Source organism: Dendrobium catenatum, unplaced genomic scaffold (genome assembly GCF_001605985.2).
Source record: "Dendrobium catenatum unplaced genomic scaffold, ASM160598v2 fragScaff_scaffold_175, whole genome shotgun sequence".
Taxonomy (NCBI): domain Eukaryota; kingdom Viridiplantae; phylum Streptophyta; class Magnoliopsida; order Asparagales; family Orchidaceae; genus Dendrobium; species Dendrobium catenatum.
Window position 1 is genome coordinate 37903 of NW_021318637.1, and position 21979 is coordinate 59881.

Sequence of the window (21979 nt, forward strand, 5' to 3'; positions counted from 1 at the left end):
AGGTGTCGGGGGACACCAGGTCGTACATTTTTCATCCCACCACGCTACGTGAGCGTGTATGGGATCTTTAAAAGGTATCCGTACGAGAGCACAAGTGGTTTTCCCTGCCACGTCACAAGGGTGTGTACATGTACTTAAGTAACATCCCCACCACGCTACAAGAGCGTGTATAGGGCTTACCCGCTTCGCCGTATGCGTCGCACCGTGCTACGAGAGCGCATATAAGTCGTTTTCCAGTCCACTGCAAACATCTAAAATGGGATTTTAGGCGATTACTCACCTCGTCATAGGCGTCGGACCGGGTTTCCTCCCATCGTGCTACGAGAGGGCGTATTAGGGGTTTGTCGATCCGCCGCAAATGATGAAAATGAGAACTTGAGTTAAGGAAAATATACCTTGGTGGTCGACGAGGTGACGTGAGCACGTAGCTCGAGGCAAGAGCTTCTTTTTTAAAAAATATCATTAATTATGATTAATGCTAATTAAATATTATTTATGAAAAATTAATTATAATTAAATTTATTTCATTATAACTAATATATAATTAATTAATGATTAATTATAATTAGAAGTTTATTAATCATAATTTGATTCTTTCTCTCTCTCTCTCTCTCTTTCTCTCTCTCTCTCTCTCTTTCTCTCTCTCTCTCTCTCTTTCTCTCTCTCTCTCTCTCTTTCTCTCTCTCTCTCTCTCTTTCTCTCTCTTTCTCTCTCTCTCTCTATCTGAACCGAACGGATCGGGCAAGGGGTTTTCGGGTATAGGAGGAGAGCTGGATGGGGTCGGTCGTGTACTTGGGCTCGGTCGACTTCGACAGATGGACAAAAGGCGAAATCGGGAGTAGGAAATAGCGACGGGAGCTTGGCTAGGGCTCGGTCAGAGGGCCTTCATCAGGATTCCTGGAGCTTGGCTGGGTTCGGAACTAATGTCCGATCAAAGGTATGCAGCATCGATTGGGTTTCGGTTGTAGGAAGCAAGAGGGATCGGAGGGTTCGTGTGGAGAAGCCGAGAGTGGAAGGAGCTGAAGGTCTCTCATTGGGCTTTTAACGACATGAAGAAGGTGAGGATCAAGGTGCGATTTCAAAAAATGATGCAAACGGCGATGTAGAAACAGTAACTCAGTAGCATTTCTTGCGAGATTTACGGAGGCTTTCGGCGGCATTTCGATGGACACGAGGTATTTTGCTCTCTTTTTGTTCTTTTGTAAAAAGGTCAACAAATGCCCCCCAACAAATTTGATGATGTCATCCAGGGTGCTCTTTTCGTAGCTTTGGCTTGAGTCCTGATATTTTGATTTCTTCTGCCCTAGTGCTCTGAGTGACAAACTAGATGAAAGGTTATCTGATTTGTCTTTGCTGACTTGTCAGAAGATTTGTATGTCTTCTGCCCTTTGCTTCTAGATTTAGCGAGCTTGATGAAGGGGTAGATGCCAGTGACCTAAACCCTTTAGGTTTATACTAGGTCGATGGCGAGAAGTCATCGGTCTAGAGCTTTATGCATAACAGACTTGTTGATGATGAATCATTTTAGTTCAGCCATAGGCATTTCATGAACTTTGAGATAATTTCTTCGGTCCTTTGCTTTGTGCTTTGGCGAACTTGTTGAAGAAGAGTTCCTTCGATCCTCGCTTTGTGCTTTGCGAATTTGTTGAAGGATTTGCAGGTTTTGGATTCGGTCGATAGTACCAAATATAGGTAGTAACTTGATCATTAACCACTTGAGAAGACTTTAATCTGAGTCACATGAGTTTATCAGATCGGGAGAGCTAGAATTTGACAGCTCTTCGTCCTCTGGTTGCTGAGATGGGGGTTCCTCTACTATGACCTTTCTTATGGCTTATTGAGTAGATGGAGCTGCCAATGATTCGACCATATTTGGGCTTGTTGGATCCAACCTCTTATACCCATTCAGTCTTCAGACTTGAGCTATGGGAATTGCGCTCCCCAATGCTGATTTTGATGAAGTTATTAAATTTGGAGTCGGCCATTGTGGTTGAAGATTTGGAGCCTACGAGCATTCGGTGGTTGTTCGAGACTCATCCTCCCATTAGAACTTTGATTCTCCAGTCAATTAGGAGATTTAGTAGATTACAATCACTTGAACTGGTCGAGTCAAATTAGCCTTCGTTCTTCCTACATTCCTTACTAACAGATTGACGAAGTGGGGGTTCCGCATCTACAGCCTTTCTTATGGCTTCTTGAGTAAACGGAGCTGCCAGCGATCCAGCCATATTTGGGCTTGTTGGATCCGACCTTTTACACCCATTCGCACATTAAGCTTCAGGCTGTTAAAAGACATCAAGCTTCTTCGGCTCAATTTGTACGAGTGTGTAGCCACAAAAGTCTCTTTCTTGACCTTTAAGTCTTGGTTTGTTGGAGAAAACAGTGTCCTAAAGTTTTGAAATGTCACCTGCATATACTTTGAAAAAGAAATATTTGTATTCTTTAGCACAAAAGAACATTTAGATTGATAATTTTAAATATTTATTCAGGGATTTCGACATGCAGCACGATGTAGACCAGAATAAATATTTAAAACACCCCCTATCTCACAGGGACATTTTAGAAATGGAATGAATTTAGAATTTTGATATTTTAAATATTTATTTGGGGATCTCGGCGCATAGTATGATGTTAACCCAAATAAATATTTAAAATGCCCCCACTCTGATGGAGGATTTTGAAATATATTCTCATAACACCATAGAATTCCAAAATGTGAAATATATACGCTAATAAACATATACGAAAACATAGCGTATTAAACATAAAATTTTCCTGGGTAATTTTATGCATCGGTCATTGATCGGCGGCATGGGCCTCTGACCATTCAGATCGATGAGTTGATAAGCCCCTCCTTGGTACACCTTTTCGATGAAGAAAGGCCCTTTCCAGTTGTATACAAATTTGTCACGAATTTTTTTATATGGGATGATTGGTCTTCTCTACACCAAGACCAATTCTCCTTCTTGAAATGATCGAAGATGTACCATTCGATCAAAAGACTTTGTCATCTTTGCTCGATCAATCTCTAGGTTCTGCTGAGATTGCAACATGTGTTCATCAAGTGCGTCAAGCTCTTCCACCCTTAACCGAGCATTTTGCTCTTACGTGAGCTCATTCTGGATAGCTACTCAAAGGGATAAAAGTTCAACTTTTAATGGCAACACTGCTTCAACTCAAAACACTAGAGAGTAAGGAGTTTCTTTAGTTAACTTTTTGTAAGTTGTACGATACGCTTACAGTGCCTCTGCCATTTTTGTATGCCACTCTCTTTTATTCTTTGTGAGAATCTTCTTTAGCAATTTCACCAGTGTTTTGTTGAAAGCTTCTGCCAAACCATTTGCTCTTGGATAGTATATGAAGGAATCTCGCCAATTGATTTTATGCCGATCGCCGAACTTGTAAATTTTTGTACTTTTTAATGTTGTGCCGTTGTCTGAGATTATAAGGCGTGGCACGCCAAATGTGTAGACGACATTGTGCGTGAAGAAGTTGATTATATGCTCAGATGTAACTTCTTTAAAAGGAGTTGCTTCTGCCCACTTAGAGAAGTAATCGGTTGTTGCCAAGATGAAGCGAAGTCCTGCTGATGACGGCCGATCTATCGGCCCGATAATATCAGTACCCCAACATTCAAATGGTCAAGATGTTATTGTAGGATGCAATGGATTTGGCGGTTGATGTATAACATCAACCGTGTATTTGACATTCATAACACCTCTTAGTATGATCGATACAATCCTTTACTATTCTTGGCCAATAGTAGCCCATTCTTTTGATTTTAACAGCCATCTTGGGACCTGATTGGTGCACTCCATAAAGTCCTTCATGAACCTCTACTATCACTTTATCAGCTTCTTTGGTTCACAGGTACCTTAGTCACATTTGATTGAAAGCACACCGATATAATGTGTTGTTAACAAACGCATATCGTAGTGCTCTCTTCCTGATTTGAGCAGCTAATAACTTGTCTGCTGGTAGCTTGCTTTCTTTAAAGTAGTCAATGAAAGGCTGCCTCCAATCTTCTTCTTCGACATCTAGGCAATGCCACCACGATTCTGAAGTTTGACTAGCCTTGTGTCTTTTTTTAGGAACTTGTTGTTCTTCAAGTCGACCTTCAAGATCAACTGGTCGGGGAGGTTGGGGATCAAGTGAAGTTGCATCCTGTTGGCTCGAATTTGGTATTGCCTCTGTTTACAAGAATTATAATAGTGCTGGCTCTAAGACCCGACGGTTGTGCACCATAATTATTATAGGTCATTCATCATCCATATTCGTCATTTCTTTAGCCAATTTAGCAAGGCAATCATCTTTGTTGTTTTGACCTCGGGGGACTTGAGTTATTTTGACAACTGGAATTTGCTTCATAAGTTCAAGAACTTGCCGATGATAATAGGCCAACTCGAACTTGTGATTTTGTAGACTCCTAGCACTTGATTTACAACAAGTTGAGAATCGCCGAAAATTTGGAGGTTTTGAATTCTAACATCGATTGCAATCTCCAATCCTGCTATTAAAGCTACATATTCGGCTTCATTGTTGGTTCGAGGTTCAGTCAAGCTGAATGAAAATCTCATTATGCCTCCCTTTAGGTGCTACGAAGATGAAACCGATTCCGGCTTAAGCTTTTTCTAGATTTGGAGGCTGAGTGCACTTGATTGATGATGCTCCATTGAAATACATTTCCCATACTTGTAGCATCTCCTCCTTTTCGATATTCATGATATGTTCGTCAGGCAGATCGTCGTTAAGCGGTGAATCCGTAGGGATAGGATGTGCAGCGAGGAAATCCGCCAGTACTTGCCCTTTTATTGCCTTTTGTGGAACATATGTGATGTCAAATTATAACAGTATCACTGCCCACCTGGCTAAACTACCTGTCAATGCTGATCTTATCATCAGGAACTTCAGCAGATCGATCTTTGATATCAAGGTGATTTCATGAGACAGCATATAGTGGCGGAACTTCTGAACTGCGAAAATCATGGCCAAGCAATGTTTCTCAATTGGAGAGTAGCATATTTCTGCACCTAACAATCTCCGGCTGATATAGTAGAGTGCATTTTCTTTTCCTTCTTCATTATGATTGGCCAATAATGCTCTAAGAAACTCTTCTAGTGCTGCCATGTACAATATAAGAGGCTTTTCCGAAATTGGCGCTACAAGAATAGAATGTTTAATAATTATCTCTTGCTGTTATCAAAAGCCTCTTGACACTCATCATCCCATTTAAAGCGTATATCCTTCTTCATCAGCTTTGAAAATGGTTGGCGCCTACCCGACAAATTCGATATGAACCGCCAAATGAAAGTCAGTTGCTCTTGCAAGGAGTGGAGTTGTCGAAGATTCTTTGAAGGTGGCTTCTCCATAATTGCTTTGATTTTGTTGGGGTCGACTTCGATGCCTCGATGTCGAACAATGCACCCCAGGAATTTCCCTGAGGATACCCCAAATGCACACTTGAGAGGGTTCATCTTCAGATCGTAATTCCTGATCCTCTCGAACATGATTCTCAAGTCATCAAGGTGATATTTTCGATCCACGCTTTTAATGACCAAGTCATCCACGTAGCATTCAACCTTTTGATGAATCAAATCATCAAATATACGAGTCATCGCCCGTTGATATATGGCAGCAGCATTCTTCAGGCCGAAGGGCATAGTAGAAAATGCCTATAGCTGTTCTGAATGATGTATGTTTTTCATCTTCATACGCCATTTTGATTTGGTTGTAGCCCGACGATCCGTTCATAAATGAGAACATATCATAGTTTGAAGTATTGTCGACTAAAAGTTCTGATACTGGGAGCGGATAGTCATCTTTTAGGCACACCTTATTGAGATCTCTGAAGTCGATGCACATACAAATCTGGCCATTCTTCTTCTTTATAGTGACTATATAGACAATCCAGCAACGTACTTTTCTTCACGAATAAAGCTTGCATATATAAGCTTCTTCGTCTTTGCAATCATCTGTTCTTCAATTTCCAATCACATTTTTCTTGGAGCTTGTTTGACAGATGTTGCATCTGATTTGATGGTTAATATGTGAACTGCTACGTTAGGGGATAAGTCAAGCATATCAGCATATGTCCAGGCAAAGCAATCCCTGAATTCACAGAGAATTTATTTTATTTCTTCTACTTGGTCTTCTGATAGAACGACAATGATGAAGGTCAAGCAAGGATCTTCCTCAGTCCAAGAAGATATAGTTTAAAAACGATGGGATTTCTTGAAGGATTCTTCAAGTTGTCGACCATCAAGAACATTGTCTGTAGGGGCCATCTTTGGGATCCACTTTTGATAAATTTCTTTAATGGTGGATCTCTAGGAGTACACACTAGATGTCACACCATTCTTTGAATATTTTTTTTTTCTAGAGATATGAGTCTCTATATTTGTTTTTCTTTATGTCAGGACCTTTCGGTAGTGGATTCTCGAATATACTTTCAAGTGTCACACCCTGGTGCTCACCGTACATATCTTGATTTTTTCTTTGTTTACCATCATAATAGATGATCGCTTTTAGCTCTATTGGAACATTTCAGTGACAGATCTTTGGACATAACGACCAAGTATCACATCCTGATGTTTACTATATAGAGCTCAATATTATCATTACTTTTTTTACTGCTACTATACCATTTAAACGACTAGCTAAAGATAGAAAGAGAAACTAATCCCCAGCGGAGTCGCTAGAAATATATGTGCTCCAAAAATTCGGCCCCAGACTCTGCCCGCACTGCTTTTCTTTGGCAAGGAAGTTTTAACGAATTTAAGTTTCTGGATAAATTTTGAAAGGCAGATGGGTTTGTAGATAAGACACTACCCAGAGATTTCGCCCTCATTTTGCGAGGACTTTATAATCTGAGTTCTGGTTTTCTATAGGTATAAGCCCCTATAGTTAATTACCTCTCCCGGTCACGAGAGAGAACTTTCGATTAAGGCTAGTCATCAATCAGATATGTAGAGATATGTGCATCTGGCATATAGTAGCAGCATTTGTATAGGTATTTGGAAATTGTTAAGAATTGGATATTTAAAATTAAAAATTTCACCATCTCGCACTTAAAGCGGATGGTGGGAGAATGGATGATGGACCTGATCAAGATCCCATGGTTCCGTCATCCCGGGCCATCGTGGTCCTTGGTCTACTTAGTCAGAGGAGGTAGTCGACCCAACCTGACAGAAGGATCATTGTCGGCAGCCATGGGTTACTTCGTTCAATGGTACCTTATAGACCTAGGATGAATATTTGTCTAAGAGGACAAATTTGAATCCACCTTAGCTAACAGAGGATTTTATGCGATATCAATCATATCATATTGATTCATATCTCAAGGATTTGATGTCACTAAGAAGCGTACTGGCTCTGGTAATAACCAGAATTTCGTGGTGCTATTTGACGGCAAAAATCACTCGGTTCAGAGGGCCCCGAGTCATAACCGTTTATCATGCGGTGCCATTTGGCGGCAAACTAGCCAGTTATAGGACACTACCACGTCTTTAATAGTAGGAGATTGTTTGAGAATGGATCATAGTGATATTTTCGACTAGGCATTAGCTCTATATGAGCTAAAGTAAATTTTAATTTGTCCACCTTGACAAACTACTGCGAAGGGTGGATGAATTTTGTTCTTTAAGTGTTTAAATTGATGGAGATCTTGAAATTTAGGACATTTGGGGTTTTGGATTTTGGAGTAATTAAGTGGCATTTGAAAATATTTATGAACCCTTCCGGTTGAGATCTCCATTCAGCACGACCATCATCGGGGTGACTTTGAATTCTCTTTCTCTTTATTGATTGAATCTTATCAACTATGTTGAGTTATCGATAGAGGATCGGATTTCGTAGGCTTTATGGTCTTTGGCATAAATTTCTTTTCTTATAGACCTTGAAGGCCTAATATGAATATATTAAAATAAATGCACCGGTCGACAAAATCATGTATTTATTTAAAGGTTTGAACCCCGTCAACTCCTATTGATCTGCATAGGAGGATCGGGTTTTGTAGGCTTCATGCCTTTGCTAGTGAATTCTGTTGATTATAGGCCTTGAAGGCCTAATATGAATGTATTAAAATAAATATACCGATCTTCACTACCGTGTAATTGTTTTGAAGGTTCGAACCTTGTCGACTCCTATTGATCCGTATAGAAGGATCAAGTTCGAATTTGAATTCACTTATTGACCCGCTCAGCATCCCCAGACTTCATGTGTGTACCAATAACACGCTCGCTGTGGCTCAAGCAGGTTTTTAGAATTTCAATGATTTGACATACCACTTTGTGTACCTATGTGTATACAAGCTATGGTGCACGTGCATGTGTATTTTGAAATAGTTGTAGTTGTGCAGGTAACTACCGTTTAAGTGCACACAACTTTTCATTTAAGAGCTTATATATATCTTTTGTCCGCTAATACGAGTGTTGTAGATCCGGTGGCAGTGTTATCTGGATGTCAAGAGGCATCTCTCATCTTGATGTTGACTCCCCTTTCTCATTCACTGGAGAGAGCCCTTCTTGAAATTCATGGACACTATCTTGAAAGAGACTCTTTTCAATCTCTTTAGTGTAGTAGACTTGTTCCTTCCGGTGTTTGTGGACACCAGAACTGCTTTCTTCCTAAGGATAGGACCAAGAATAAACTTTGGAATACCAGGAAGTTTAGTTCTAATTTGTTCAAACATCCATTTCCTTCTATCAGGTGGTGTCATTTTTCGTACATCAAGTTGTCTTTATACCCGACGTACTTTGCAACATCTCAATCACCGTTGTTATAAGCGACATCTACACTTGTGTCCACAGTGGTTCGTTGTGCCTACGATATACTCACTATTGTTATCCATAAGCGACTCATGTGTATTTGTAGGGGATCGCTATATTCACTACGACCTCCTAACAAAATTCGTAGAATAGCCATTTGCATCAGTATCATATCTACCTTTCACCAATCTCAGGAGGTTTTGATGATTGCATTTGTTTGTAAAAGGATTGTAAGTACTTGCGTATATTGTATATCAAATCTCCCCTGCTTGTAGAAGACAGATTCATCTACTTGCCACTGCCTTATTATAGGTTGTATAAGCATCTTAAAACTTACGGTAGAACTCTTGCATATCAGCCAACGAGTCATCACATTTGTCGCACATCTTTACTTGTGGGAGAGCAGGGTACTCACTTTCAATCAAGTGACATTGTACGAAAACTACATTTTTCCCCAAGCCTTTCAAATACCCCTTTATTGTTAGCTCATTGTAGGCTGAATTATTTTGTCGCTCGTAGATAAGTCACGTTGAATGTGACAAGTCCTTTGTCATTTGAGTTTGATTCGAGTCCAGGTTCCTTTTGATCGTTCAGGTGGACTTTGGATTTGTAAGGCTAGATACAAATCCCTGCATATTAGTTTGAGTTTGTTCTCTTATACATGATTCTGTACTGTATATGTGTTTGAGCCCAAATTAAGTGTCACAAGTCTTCTATTTTCCCAACTAGAGGAAGAAAAGTGATACTTGAATAACCAATGATCCTTTATTTTGATTCTTCGAGTCTCTTGTGTCAAGTTCAAGTTCAAATCAATCATAGTCCTCTGCAGTTCATTGTCATTTGCTTGGATTTAAATTCAATTAAGCTTGACTTCATTTAAGTCCAGGCTCAAATCAAATCCTCTATTGTTCGTCTGTTCTGAGTTCAAGTCTCTATTTAGTTCATTAGAGTGTAAATCCACAAGTCTTCTTGCGCATGATTCAAGTTGGAGTTCTTTATCAAGTTAAATTATTTATTAAAATGATTCAAATCTTGATCAATCATTTGATTTGCATTCAAGTACAAGTCCTCAAGTCCACTGTTCATTTGAGTCCAGGTTCTTGTCCTTTTGAGTTCAAATCAAGCCCGAGTCAAGTCTCACATTCACCTGAAATTTAAACAGCCTCCCAGCGTCTCTCCTGTTTAGGGGAAAATTCGAGAGACTGGGCCATCCCACCAAACTACTCGAGCGTGTATGGTAGGTGTCGGGGGACACCGGGCCGTACATTTTTTCAACCCACCACGCTACGCGAGTGTGTATAGGATCTTTAAAAGGTATCTGTACGAGATCACAAGTAGTTTTCCCTGCTACGTCACAAGGGTGTGTACAGGTACTTAAGTAACTTCCTCACCACGCTACAAGAGCGTGTATAGGGCTTACCCACTTGCCGTATGCGTCGCATCGAGCTCCCTCCTACCGTGCTACGAGAGCGCATATAAGTGGTTCTCCGGTCCGTTGCAAACGTCGAAAATGGGATTTTAGGAGATTACCCGCTTCGTTGTAGGTGTTGGACCGGATTTCCTCCCACCGTGCTATGAGAGCCGTATAGGGGGTTAACTTATAATAAATAATATATAATTATATTAAAAATAATTAACTATATTTAAATTGAATTAATAAAAAAATTAATACAAAATTTATACAGGATTAGAATAGGATTTATGCATGATTTATTCTAAATCATGTTTAAATCGTGTCATGGAGTTAAACTCCCCCTTTCCTCTCTCTGACTCGGCATTCTTACGAGATTTGGCCAAAGAAATGCACGAAAGGGGAAAGTTACCTTCAGACCAAGCGAATCCCGTGGTTGCTTCCGTTCAAAATGTCGTGACTTCAAATTCGATAGGAAGGCACGTCGTCGAAGGGGGCTTGGAGAGGAATCAGGTGGAGGCTAAGGCAAAAGGTATGGGAACTCCTCACTCTCTCTCTCTCTTTCTTTTTCTCTCTCTATCTGGATCGAACGGATCGAGAAAGGGGTTTTTGGCTACAGGAGGAGAGCTGGATGGGGTCGGTTATCTACTTGGGGCTCGGTCGACTTCGACAGACGGACAAAAGGTAGAATCGAAAGTAGGAAATAGCAACGGGAGCTCAGCTAGGGCTCAGTCGGAGGGCCTTCGTCGGGATTCCAGGAGCTTGGCTGGGTTCGGAAATAATGTCCGATCAAAGGTATGCAGACATCGATTGGGTTTCGGTTGTGGGAAGCAAGAGGGATCGGAGGGTTCGTGTGGAGAAGCCGAGAGTGGAAGGATCCGAAGGTCTCGCTCATTGGGCTTTTAACGACAAGAAGAAGGTGAGGATCGAGGTGCGATTTCAGGAAATGACGCAAACGGCACCGTAGGAACAGTAACTCAGCGGGATTTCTTGCGAGATTTACGGAGGCTTTCGGCGGCATTTTGATGGACACGAGGTATTTTGCTCCCTTTTTGTTCTTTTGTAAAAAGGTCAACAGTTTCCCCACATATCCAAACAATATGAAATTAGATATCCTCTATAAAAGAGTGAGCTAGAATATGTCAGGGACAATATGAAAGTAAGTATATTGGCATTTATCAGACATGTGCCGTACTGCAAACAGTAAAGGAAGTACAATAGAAACACAAATCATAGGATAAATATATGTACAATCTAGGGATTTAAACAAATGTACTCTTTCATTCCAATTTGCCTCTCAGGATTCTACAATAGAAACCCAATTAAGTTGAGATAAGCTAGGATGAAGGACGGCTTAGCAAGAAATCTAAATTTGATAAGAAAAAATGCATACATATTCTAATAAGGAGGATTATGAAAAAGAATTGGCGGTGAGATGACGGATTTACCTTAGCTAACTGTAGTTATTCAAGTTGAACCAACAGTGTCCATAGCGAGGAAGGAAAGAAAGCCGAATCAGGAGTTATTCAACCTTGCATTACTGCATGTCAAAGTCGAGGCCCACAACACCGCTCACCTGCTCTTTCGACCTAACCGAGGCCTGAACGTTTCCTGCACTCACAACTTCGACTTCGTTTCAAGCTTTCGAAACTGTTATTGCTTTCGGCTTTGTTTCCTGCGTCGTCTCCTTCCGACTTCGTCTCCTGCACTTACGGCTTCATCTCCTTCCCTCACGACTTCATCTCTATCCCTCACGGCTTCGCCTCTAGTTCACCTTTCAATTCTCACAGGAAGCCCTAATCATATATGCGAATACGCGAATATAAATCGACTGCGTCGTATTTACATATATAACGAAAAAAAAAATTTAAGGTGGTGCCTCATTGCCTTGAGGCGTTACGCTCTGATGCGTACTGCTCCTGCAAAAAAATCGTAGGCTTTGCTGGATGGTTCGAGGCGTAAGTCCCGATACGCATGACTTCCGCCTCAACTTGAGGCGCGACTCAATGCGGACTCCTCGTCCACTTTTTTAATGGTTGATTGGGAAGGAATCATAATTCCACAGTAAGACTAGCATAGTGTCGAAAATGGCAACAATCTGCGTGGACTCTATTGCTAAAGAAATAGCAGCTAATTACCACAATGGAAGGTAAATGGAAGGACCTGCCCAAAAGAGCAAATCATAGATCAACTATGTTTTAAAATAAAATTTAGTATCAAGTAGTAGAAGAGATGATGCAACTTTTACATTCTAGGCCTCTGGTTTTTAAAATTAAAAACATCAATGATTTATGAACGACTTAATTATGGGATGCCAGGCCAACCAAACGTAATCGGGCCTTTTCAAAACTCACAACCATGCTGACCAAAGCGTTACCAATATGAGTTAAGTTATAAGAGGGTCAACAAAAGGTAACACTATTACTCCAAGCCTCCTTTAAGTTGTTACAGAGTGAATGTAAGTGATTACTCTTTTTATTGAAGTAGCAACAATAGAAATCACTCCTATGGAGACTATTTAGTTGTTTGTTTTCAAAATCGCTTTGGTAATTTGCTGGTATTTCATTTTTCATGAAGCAATCTTTCTTCATAGTGATCCACCACCATGACTTACTTGGACTAAGAAAATTACTTTTTTTTAACTGACAGCATAGCAAATGAAATATTTGGCATGTAATTCATACTTTCTTTTGTTAGCTGCTATTGCCTCTTTCCAAAATTTGCACTACAAAATATTATTAGGTGAACTTCAAACTGTTTGACAATTGTCAAAGACTGGCAGAAATTTAATCTATATTGGTGTTTGCCTTAATTAGCTATCAAGGACATAATCCACTCGACAGAATTTTCTTATTTTGATATTCAACAACAACAACAACAACAACATCAAGCCTTTATCCCACTACGTGGGGTCGGCTACATGAATCCTTTTTCTCCATTGTGTCCTATTAAAAGTCAAATTCTCGTTTAAATCTAACAAAGAAAGGTCATTCCTAATATTTTCTAACCAAGTATTTTTAGGTCTACCCCTACCTTTCTTAACAAAAGTCAAATCTAATACCTCTACTCTCCTAACCGGGTCATCGCAAGGCCGCCGTTTTATGTGACCAAACCATCTAAGGCGACTTTCTCTAATCTTATCTTCTACTGGAGCTACTCCAACCTTTTCACGTATATGCTCTTTCGTATCCTATCTCTAAGGGTAAAGCCACTCATCCACCTGAGCATCCTCATGCCACCCTTAACTTAGTATTATGCTTCTCTTCTAAAGGCCAACATTCGGCACCATAAAGCATTGCAGGCCTCACTACCATCTTATAGAATTTTCCCTTAAGTTTGAGGGGTACATTTCTATCACATAACAAGCCCGATGCATTCCTCCACTTCAACCATCCAACTTGAATTCTACTGATAATATCCCCATCTATTTCACCATCACTCTGAACAATAGATCCAAGATATCTAAAACGTGTACTCTTATTAATGACTTGATCGCCCAAAGTCACAAACCCCTCACTAGGTCTATTACTACTAAAATTACACTCCATATATTCCGTTTTAGATCTACTCAAGCGAAAACCTTTAGACTCTAAGGTTGACCTCCATAATTCAAGTTTACCTTCAACTCCCTCTCTAGTCTTATCAACAAGAAGAATATCATCAGCAAAAAGCATACACCAAGGTACATCCTCTTGCAAATGTCTAGTGAGAACATCCATGACTAAAGCAAAAAGATATGGGCTTAAGGCTGATCCTTGATGTAACCCAACCGAAATAGGGAAATACTTGGTCAATCCACCTTGTGTTTGAACACAAGTAAAAGCTCCTGCATACATATCTTTAATGATTTGAATATAAGCATTATTGACTCCTTTCTTTTCAAGAACTCTCCATAGCACTTCTCTTGGAACTTTATCATATGCTTTTTCTAAATCAATAAATATCATATGTAGATCCTCCTTATTTTCTCTATATTTCTCCATCAAACCTCTTAATAAATGTATGGCTTCCATAGTCGACCTACCCGGCATGAATCCAAATTGATTTTGAGAAACATTAGTATCACGCCGCAACCTATGCTCCAAAACTTGCTCCCATAGTTTTAAAGTATGACACATTAACTTAATACCTCTATAATTCGCACAATCTTGTACATCACCTTTATTCTTAATACCTCTATAACACCTTGTGTTTGATATTCTACTAGCTAAATTTGAACAAACTAGTAAAAACAAGAGATATCATGCAATTACTTCAAATGTTTGTTAGTGCTAGGCTATGAGTGAAAGGTTTGGTATGCATTGGAACTTGCATAATAACTTCTTAATAATAGCAAAGCAAAAAGAACAATACTCAGTTTAAACTACACGAACTTACTGAATAAGAGCCCAATAGACGATCACGAGTAAGAACGTCTGGAGTCTTTACCCATATCTACAAGATCAATGAAGAATATTGCCTTTTTCATACATCAACATATATATTTCAGCATAAAAGACTTCCCTAGTTTTTAACAATAATAGCAATATCAAGCTTTTATCCTACTATGCGGGATCAATACTAACATTGTCAGGTCCCAAGTCCTGGATGTAAAAAATTGAGGGTTGCGTTAGGTAGTTGACAGCTAGCGTAAAACTTGTTGAATAATGTTAACTTCTCTATTTTTTACAAATTGAATTTTTTAATAGCTAAAGAATGATGGCCATGCCATATGAATATAAATGTTGGGCAAGAAAAGTTGATAGCTAAGTTAAAAATGACAAAAATGAGAATTCTAAAATTGATGTGCAACCAAATTGAGAAAGAGAAATGAAAAAATAATAATAATTATGTTAGAGGGATTGTAGGGTAGAAACTATATTCATTAGATGAATAGATAAACTTAATGTTTCCAAATGCAAAAATTAAAATTGGTGTAAAACAAAATAAGTACTATGAAGAACAAAAAACCATATCTGCGGTAACATATAAAAGTTACTTAAAATGATTTTCAAATAATAGGACGAACAGCTCTTATTCCACACTAATCGTAAATAAATGAAACAAGAGTACTGTCACACTACCCAACTCACAATTGAAAAAAGCCTAGATGAGCTGGAATAAAGGAATTGGTGCGATATATAGTCAAATGAGGGTTATCAAGCTTTCTCTCTCTGTATCAGCACATCAAAACTTAGTTTTCGACCCATCGGCATCATAGCATTTCTCAATAAAAAAAATGAGGATCCATAAACCCTATTCTAAAAATCATACTAATGAAGATGAGATAAGAGCCTACCCTAAAGCTCTCACCTGCCCGTCATACCATCCCGTCTCCTCATCTACAATAAAATAAATAAAAAGAAAAAGATAAAAACACATCTCAGAATACTGTGAAATTATCGAATGAAGCAGAGAAAGACAAAACTGATTCCAGATTTATACAGTCAACCGTAGCGCTGAGCAAGCGATTGCCAACATAGGCCCATCCAAGATACATCCGGAGCACGACAAGCATGACGAAAAGGATTCCAGAAGAAGCCGCGCCGAGACCGCAACTGAGAGCGACGGCCGATGTGTTGGTGACATCGGAATTGCCGAAAGTAGCAACGGGGAGGCCGACGAGGATCGCGAAGGAAGATCCTAAAAAAGAGAGCCTGATACAGTAGTCACGGAGATTTGCTGAGGCCAAGGAGAAGGGAAATGAAGAGGAGAGGGCCTGGTACTCGTTCACCGGCTGCTGATCCCAAGGAACAGGGCACTCTGTCTCCGGCGGACTTCCGTTCCTGAAAGACGGCGACGAGGAAGCGATTGTCACCGACCTTTTAGTGCTCGAGCCGATCGGGGTCCTCTGAGGGTATGTTTTTGGAGAAAGGTGATAGGGTTTTTGGGCAATCAATATGGCGGGAGCCATAGAAGCTGCCATGAGCTGATAAACGGAAACGGCGATCGTTGAGCAGGTTTTTATTATTATTTAATGGCTGTATTTTCCTTTTTCTTTGGGAAACTGATAGGGCTTATGAGTTAAATCATGAAAAATTGTAAAGTTTTTAAAGGGATCTTAAGCTCACTAATGCTCAAAAGAACTATAAAAAAAAATGAAAAAAAAAATTAAGAGCTCGAGTTCCGTGCTAAGCAAAAATACAATATACCGTAGGTACATTATATGAGGCACAAGAGCGAGCACCCAAAAAGAAGGAAGCACATAAAAATTTGCATCCATATACAGCTTCCTATCCAAAAATCCACCATGACAAACACATGCCCTAAGAAAATTGTGAAAAAAAAAAAAGGTGAAGCCCAAGATAAAAGTAACATAAATAAAACTAAAAACTAACAAAATGATAGATCCAGCAATCATCCACATAACAGCCAAGATGGTCAACATAAACCTTATAAAACACATTAGCATAGGCACAGAAAATGATGTAGACCTTAAATAACCTGTTAACCACAAAAATTAATACAAATAAACAAACTAGCAAGTAAATCACAACACCAAAATAACCCCAACTCCTCAACAAAGTGTCAGGAACAATTCAACCAAGTAAGGCATCACATATTCCACACCAACCAACAACAATAGGAAAGAAAAAGCCACACCTGATATAATAATAAGGAGAACACCAAGAAGCAAGCAAAAAGAGCTCTAGAATATAACCAGACCCCACAAGGCACACAGGGTCCTAGACTGGGGCCAAAGCCTGCTCGAAAAAACACACAACCAGACAGCCAAGCACAACCCCTAGGAAGAAACAAAACCCTCAAACAGAAGGGAGACAAGGCTACTGCAGAGAGAACCAACAGTCCAGAAAACAACAAAGAAGTAGCAGGACATGGCCACCCGAGCACCCTCAAAACCATTCATGACTACAAAGACAATGAATTCTGGAAATCACAAAACCTGACCAAGCAGCATAGCTACAACCTAAGCAGAAACAGAGCAATAAGAAAAAATAATAACATAGGTAAAATTCCCAGCATAATAACAAAGAGTCAGCCCCCATAACCAAAGAAAACGGGACCAAAGGCTCCAGCCAACAACAAACATTAAATTCTAATATAGGGCATACCAATTTTATTTAATCTTAAAAAGACCTTTCAGCAGAGCAGGGAGTTTAGTGGTAATAAAATCAGAAAAGCAATCAAAGACACACCCCCAATTAGCAAGCCATTTCGCACAAGCATTTCCTCCTTGTGAACAAAAGAGAAAGAATAGTTCATAAAGATCAACAATTTGTTAATATTCCTCGCCAGATAAAAAAGAGTAGAATTACACACTGTATCCTCAACAGAATTTAAAAATTGAAAATAATAACTGGAATCAACTTCAATACCAATGTTAGTTAAGTCAAGAGAAATGTATAATCTTAAACCATGGAGAATAGCAAAGATGAAAGCATAGTTAACATCACAATTCCTTAAAGGACCGGCAAAAGTAATAATGAAAATACCATGAGAATCCCTGATAACCCCACCAAAACCTGAAGAGGACCAAAAGATAGCACCATCCACATTTAGCTTATAAGAGTTATTTGGGGGTATGATCCAATAATTAAACCTAGGTTCTTTAGAAAGATGATCAACCTCCAACTTAAGACCTAAATCATATGCTACAAAAAAATAATTTTTAAAATTCTTTACAGAGAGCACCTTAATAGAATCAAGAGCCAAAACCTTATCTTTCACATTCTAGATAATCCTGTTGAGATTGTTGCAACTTAGTTTTTCGATTATTGATATTCCTGCAACATGCATATTTTTGATGATTCCAAATATTATTATTTTAATTATAATTTTTCCTAACATAATTTGGATGTATTATTTTATTGTTTTGTGTGTACTAACCTTTCAGAAAAATCATACTCTAGATTGTTGAATACTTTAAATCAGATTAGGGTTTATTGGAAATGAAGTCTATATTTTCATTTTATTGAGTATGAGAGTATGATTATAATTGAGTAATTGTGTACAAAAACACTAAAGATTAGTTTAAAATCTATAATTTTTAAACTGATCGTACTGTACAAAGTCCAGGATAATTTGTTCAGTTATTTTCTCTTACAGGAAGTCAAACAAATTATAGGTAGAGAATTTTTTTAAGTATGGATCATACTGTACAAAGCTTCCTTCATGCGTACACCATCTAGAGTACGAATTAGATGAGTCCCTTTTCATCTAGATGAACTTAAAATTTTTCTACTAACACCTAGAGGGTGTAAACAGACGATGGTTCTCTATTGACACTTGGATGGTGTGAAAGGATAACGGTTCTCTGCCGACACTTGGAGAGTGTGAAAGGATGACAGTTCTCTGCTTACACTTAGATGGTGTGAAAGGACGATGGTTCTTTATCGACATTTAGAGAGTGTGAAAGGATGACGGTTCTCTATTGCACCGGGGATTAGTAGAAGAGATGAATTGTAAAGGCTTCTCCGCCTTACTATGGGGGCGAAAGGATAGTCACTTTTGGTAATAGTGCAATACCTATAAAAAGAGTCTTCAGGGAGTGAATGTAGGTTGTGTTTGACCGAACCACTGTAAATATTTGTGTCTTTTAATTTTCTAGATTTATTTTATATAATTTGTTTTACTATGGTTGAAAAGCTAATTTTAATATAAAATCAAATTATTATAATATTTAAAACAGTTCTCTATTTAAAAAAGTTAAAGAGAATTTTTAAATTATCAATTAACCCTACCTTTTGGTTAGCCTTGAGACAATATCTTAGGTTAAATAACATATACGGAATCAACAAGTGATATCAGAGTTTTGTTTCAAAATCATAAGTTTAGACTACTTTTAGAAAAATAAAAATGACTACTTTTGAAAATTGAAACACACCAGAAGGGTATTCAATCACTAGACCTCCGTTATTTGATAATATCCCTTTCAATTTTTGGAAAACACATATGTCAACATTTCATCAATCCCTATATTATCGCATGTGGGTTTTAGTTCAAAAAGGGTATACTAGGCCAACTAAACTAGTAGATGGCATTAGAGTTGAAACACCCTTTTTTGACTGGACTATAGAAGAATGTGACTTAGCATAATTAAATGCAAAATATTTGAATAGTTTTTTTTGTGCACTTAAGTCAGAAGATTATATGTGGGTTTTCACTTATAAAAGTAGAAAGAACATCTGGGATAGACTTTATATTACTTATGAAGGCACTACTGAAGTAAGATAATCTAGATTAAATATCTTGTTATATTACTATAAATTATTTAGCATAAAATCAAATGAATTCATTTATGATATGTACATAAGCTTCACTCAAATAGTCACTTCTTTGCATACATTAGATAGAAAACTAAAGAATGTTGAAATGGTTAATAAAATTCTTTCTTATTTGTCTACTTCTTATGATGCTAAAATAACTGTAATTACAGAGTTTAAGGACTTAAATAATTACTCTATTAATAATCTTCTTGGATCACTAATTGCTTATGAGCAAGGAGTGAGTCAAAGAAAGATTGATGCAGGAAAATAACGGAAGGAAAAGAACATAACACTGAAAGTGGATGATTTAGAGAGTGACTAGTCACTACTTGAGGATAAGGATGATATTGCCTTGATGACAAGGAAATTTAAGAGTTTTCTTAAAAGGAAGCAGAGGAGATGCCAGCAGTGGAACAAAGGTAAGTTCCACAAAAATATTAAGGTTTTTAATGATGTTATTTTCTATGAATACAGGAAACCTAGACATGTAAAATTGGATTGTCCTAATCTTAAAGCCACTCCTAACAAGAAGAAGGTAGAGGAGAAAGCAAATGAGAGAAAGGGCAAGAAGAGATTTCAGAAAGCTTTTTGGGCGGACTTAGCTTCGAATTTGTCAGAAATAGAGAAGGAAGAGGAAGTTACCAACCTATGTTTAACGACCAAAAATCTTGATAAGTCCAATCAAGAAGAGGTATGTGACTTAACCTATAATGAATTACTTGAAGTTTTTGTAAGAATACATGCTTCATATAGAAAACTTAAGAAAATACATACTAGATTGAACATAGAATTGCAAGAATTATAAAAGAGCATAAAATCCTTATGAATTATCACACATAGATATAAAACAACCACAAGAGCTTACTTGATGAATTCGATGAATTGAATAAGCAAAATGAGAGAACGTCTGGATTTTTCTAGAGAGAGAAAGTTCGTCTTCCTGTTTTTGAATTTTGTTTTTCGCGAGATCTCCGCGATCGGTGGTGGCAGCTTCGGATGATCGCCGACGTTGTTTTGGCGGCATCATGAACGCTCTGCGACCTAACGGATCTCTACGTCCCAATGGTAGAGGTTCGAATGGTATTGTGATCAGAGAAGGAGAAGTACCCTGTTTCCGTCAAGTTCCAGTTGAAGGTAAGGGAAAGAATTTGTTGGTTGAAAGTATGGCTTGGAAGAAAAGTTTGGGTGTGAAAAGAAATCCAGGTTTGGCAATTCTTGAACCATCGGCTTCGGATAATTTAATTCTTCGTGTGAACAAATTTTTTGGAGTTCTTGATATGCTTAAGGGGAGTAATATCGAAGACGACTTGATATCGATGGAAGCTCTGAAGGAAGTTGAAAATGTGGAGGATCGTAGTTTAGATCCTGTGGATCCTGAAATCCATAAGAACAAGATTAATGAGGTTGCTGAAGCTTGGTCGAAACCGAAACCAATCAAGATATCATTAAATAGGGATCAGGTTGAATTTTCAGAGGATGGCATTGCTGTTAAATTGAATGCAGATATGGAGGCAAAGAATTCTCAAATTTTAAAGTATTCGGTGGTGATTACAGTATTGGGTAATAATGTGCCTTATTCGATTTGTAGTATAGAATTGAGAAGGCAATGGAGTAAATTTGGTGGATTCCACTTGACGTCTATTGGTATGAACTGGATTTTGTGTTCATTCCATACGAGTGAGGTGGTTTAAGAAGTTCTGAACGGTGGACCCTGGTATGTGAACGGATCCATTGTTGGTATGGATAGGTGGTCGACAGCATTTGATCCGAATACGTTTAAAGGAGTTTCGGCACCAGTCTAGATTAGACTTCCATGCCTACCTCTGTATTGCTGGGATGAGGACAATATTGCAAGGATTGATTCTTGCTTGGGCACACCAATGTACATTGATGGAAACACTTTCCACTGGGGTAAACGGGAGTTTGCTCGTGTATGTGTGAGGATTGATTTGGAGAAGAAATTATTGAATGGTGTTTGGGTAGATGGCTTAGCTGGAAGGTTATTCCAACGGGTTGAATATGAAAAAATTGATCTTCTCTATTATCAGTGTGGTAGAGTGGGCCATAATAGAGATATCTGTTTAGAAAATGTAGCCATTACAATATAGAATCAAGCTTTGAAGGAGACAAAGGTAGTTAATGATAACAGTGAGAAGGTTGTTCCTGACAGTAAAACTTCTGTGATTAGCTCCGAATATGGTCCTTGGATCCATGTTCACTTAAAAAATAAGAGAGGTAATAGAGGTAATGTTATTGGAAAAGGAGTATATGCTAATAGGGTCAGCAATGCTATCAGGGGAAATATTAGTAAGAATGTTAATTTGAAGAAAGAAATAAAAATGATGAATGAGGAGGGTACTGTTGCTAGACATAATGTCCTGGTTCCAAATATTTCTTCTGAAACTGAAAATTCTGTTCGGAAAAAGAACTCAGATAATGTTCTAACCAATAGATTTGTAGTGCTGAGTGACAGTATTGAAGAAGAATGTATGGGGAATCATGCTGAAACTGATAAAACAGATGTAAGAAGCCGGGAAAGTATGGATACTAATATCAGTAACAATGGTTTGGGTTCACATAGTGGTGCTGCCAAGGTT

At 38.5% G+C, this 21979-nt stretch overlaps 1 protein-coding gene across 4 annotated transcripts in view; it reads right to left on the reverse strand.

The window, feature by feature from the left end:
• LOC110101438 (protein CONSERVED IN THE GREEN LINEAGE AND DIATOMS 27, chloroplastic) overlaps positions 1–16165 on the reverse strand; it is a 49422-nt gene extending 33257 nt beyond the window's left edge. The window contains exons 1-3 of one of the 4 annotated variants that reach the window (XM_020829344.2): positions 15601–16165; positions 15469–15497; positions 14554–14610 (exon numbers count right to left, since the gene is read on the reverse strand). In XM_020829344.2, coding sequence (XP_020685003.1) covers positions 14554–14610; positions 15469–15497; positions 15601–16081 — 567 coding nt within the window. In that variant the 5' untranslated portion in view covers positions 16082–16165. The remainder of the gene's footprint in view (positions 1–14553; positions 14611–15468; positions 15498–15600) is intronic. The other 3 variants (XM_020829343.2, XM_020829346.2, XM_020829345.2) reach the window with 3 other exon arrangements.
• Between the last annotated feature and the right edge of the window lie 5814 nt (positions 16166–21979).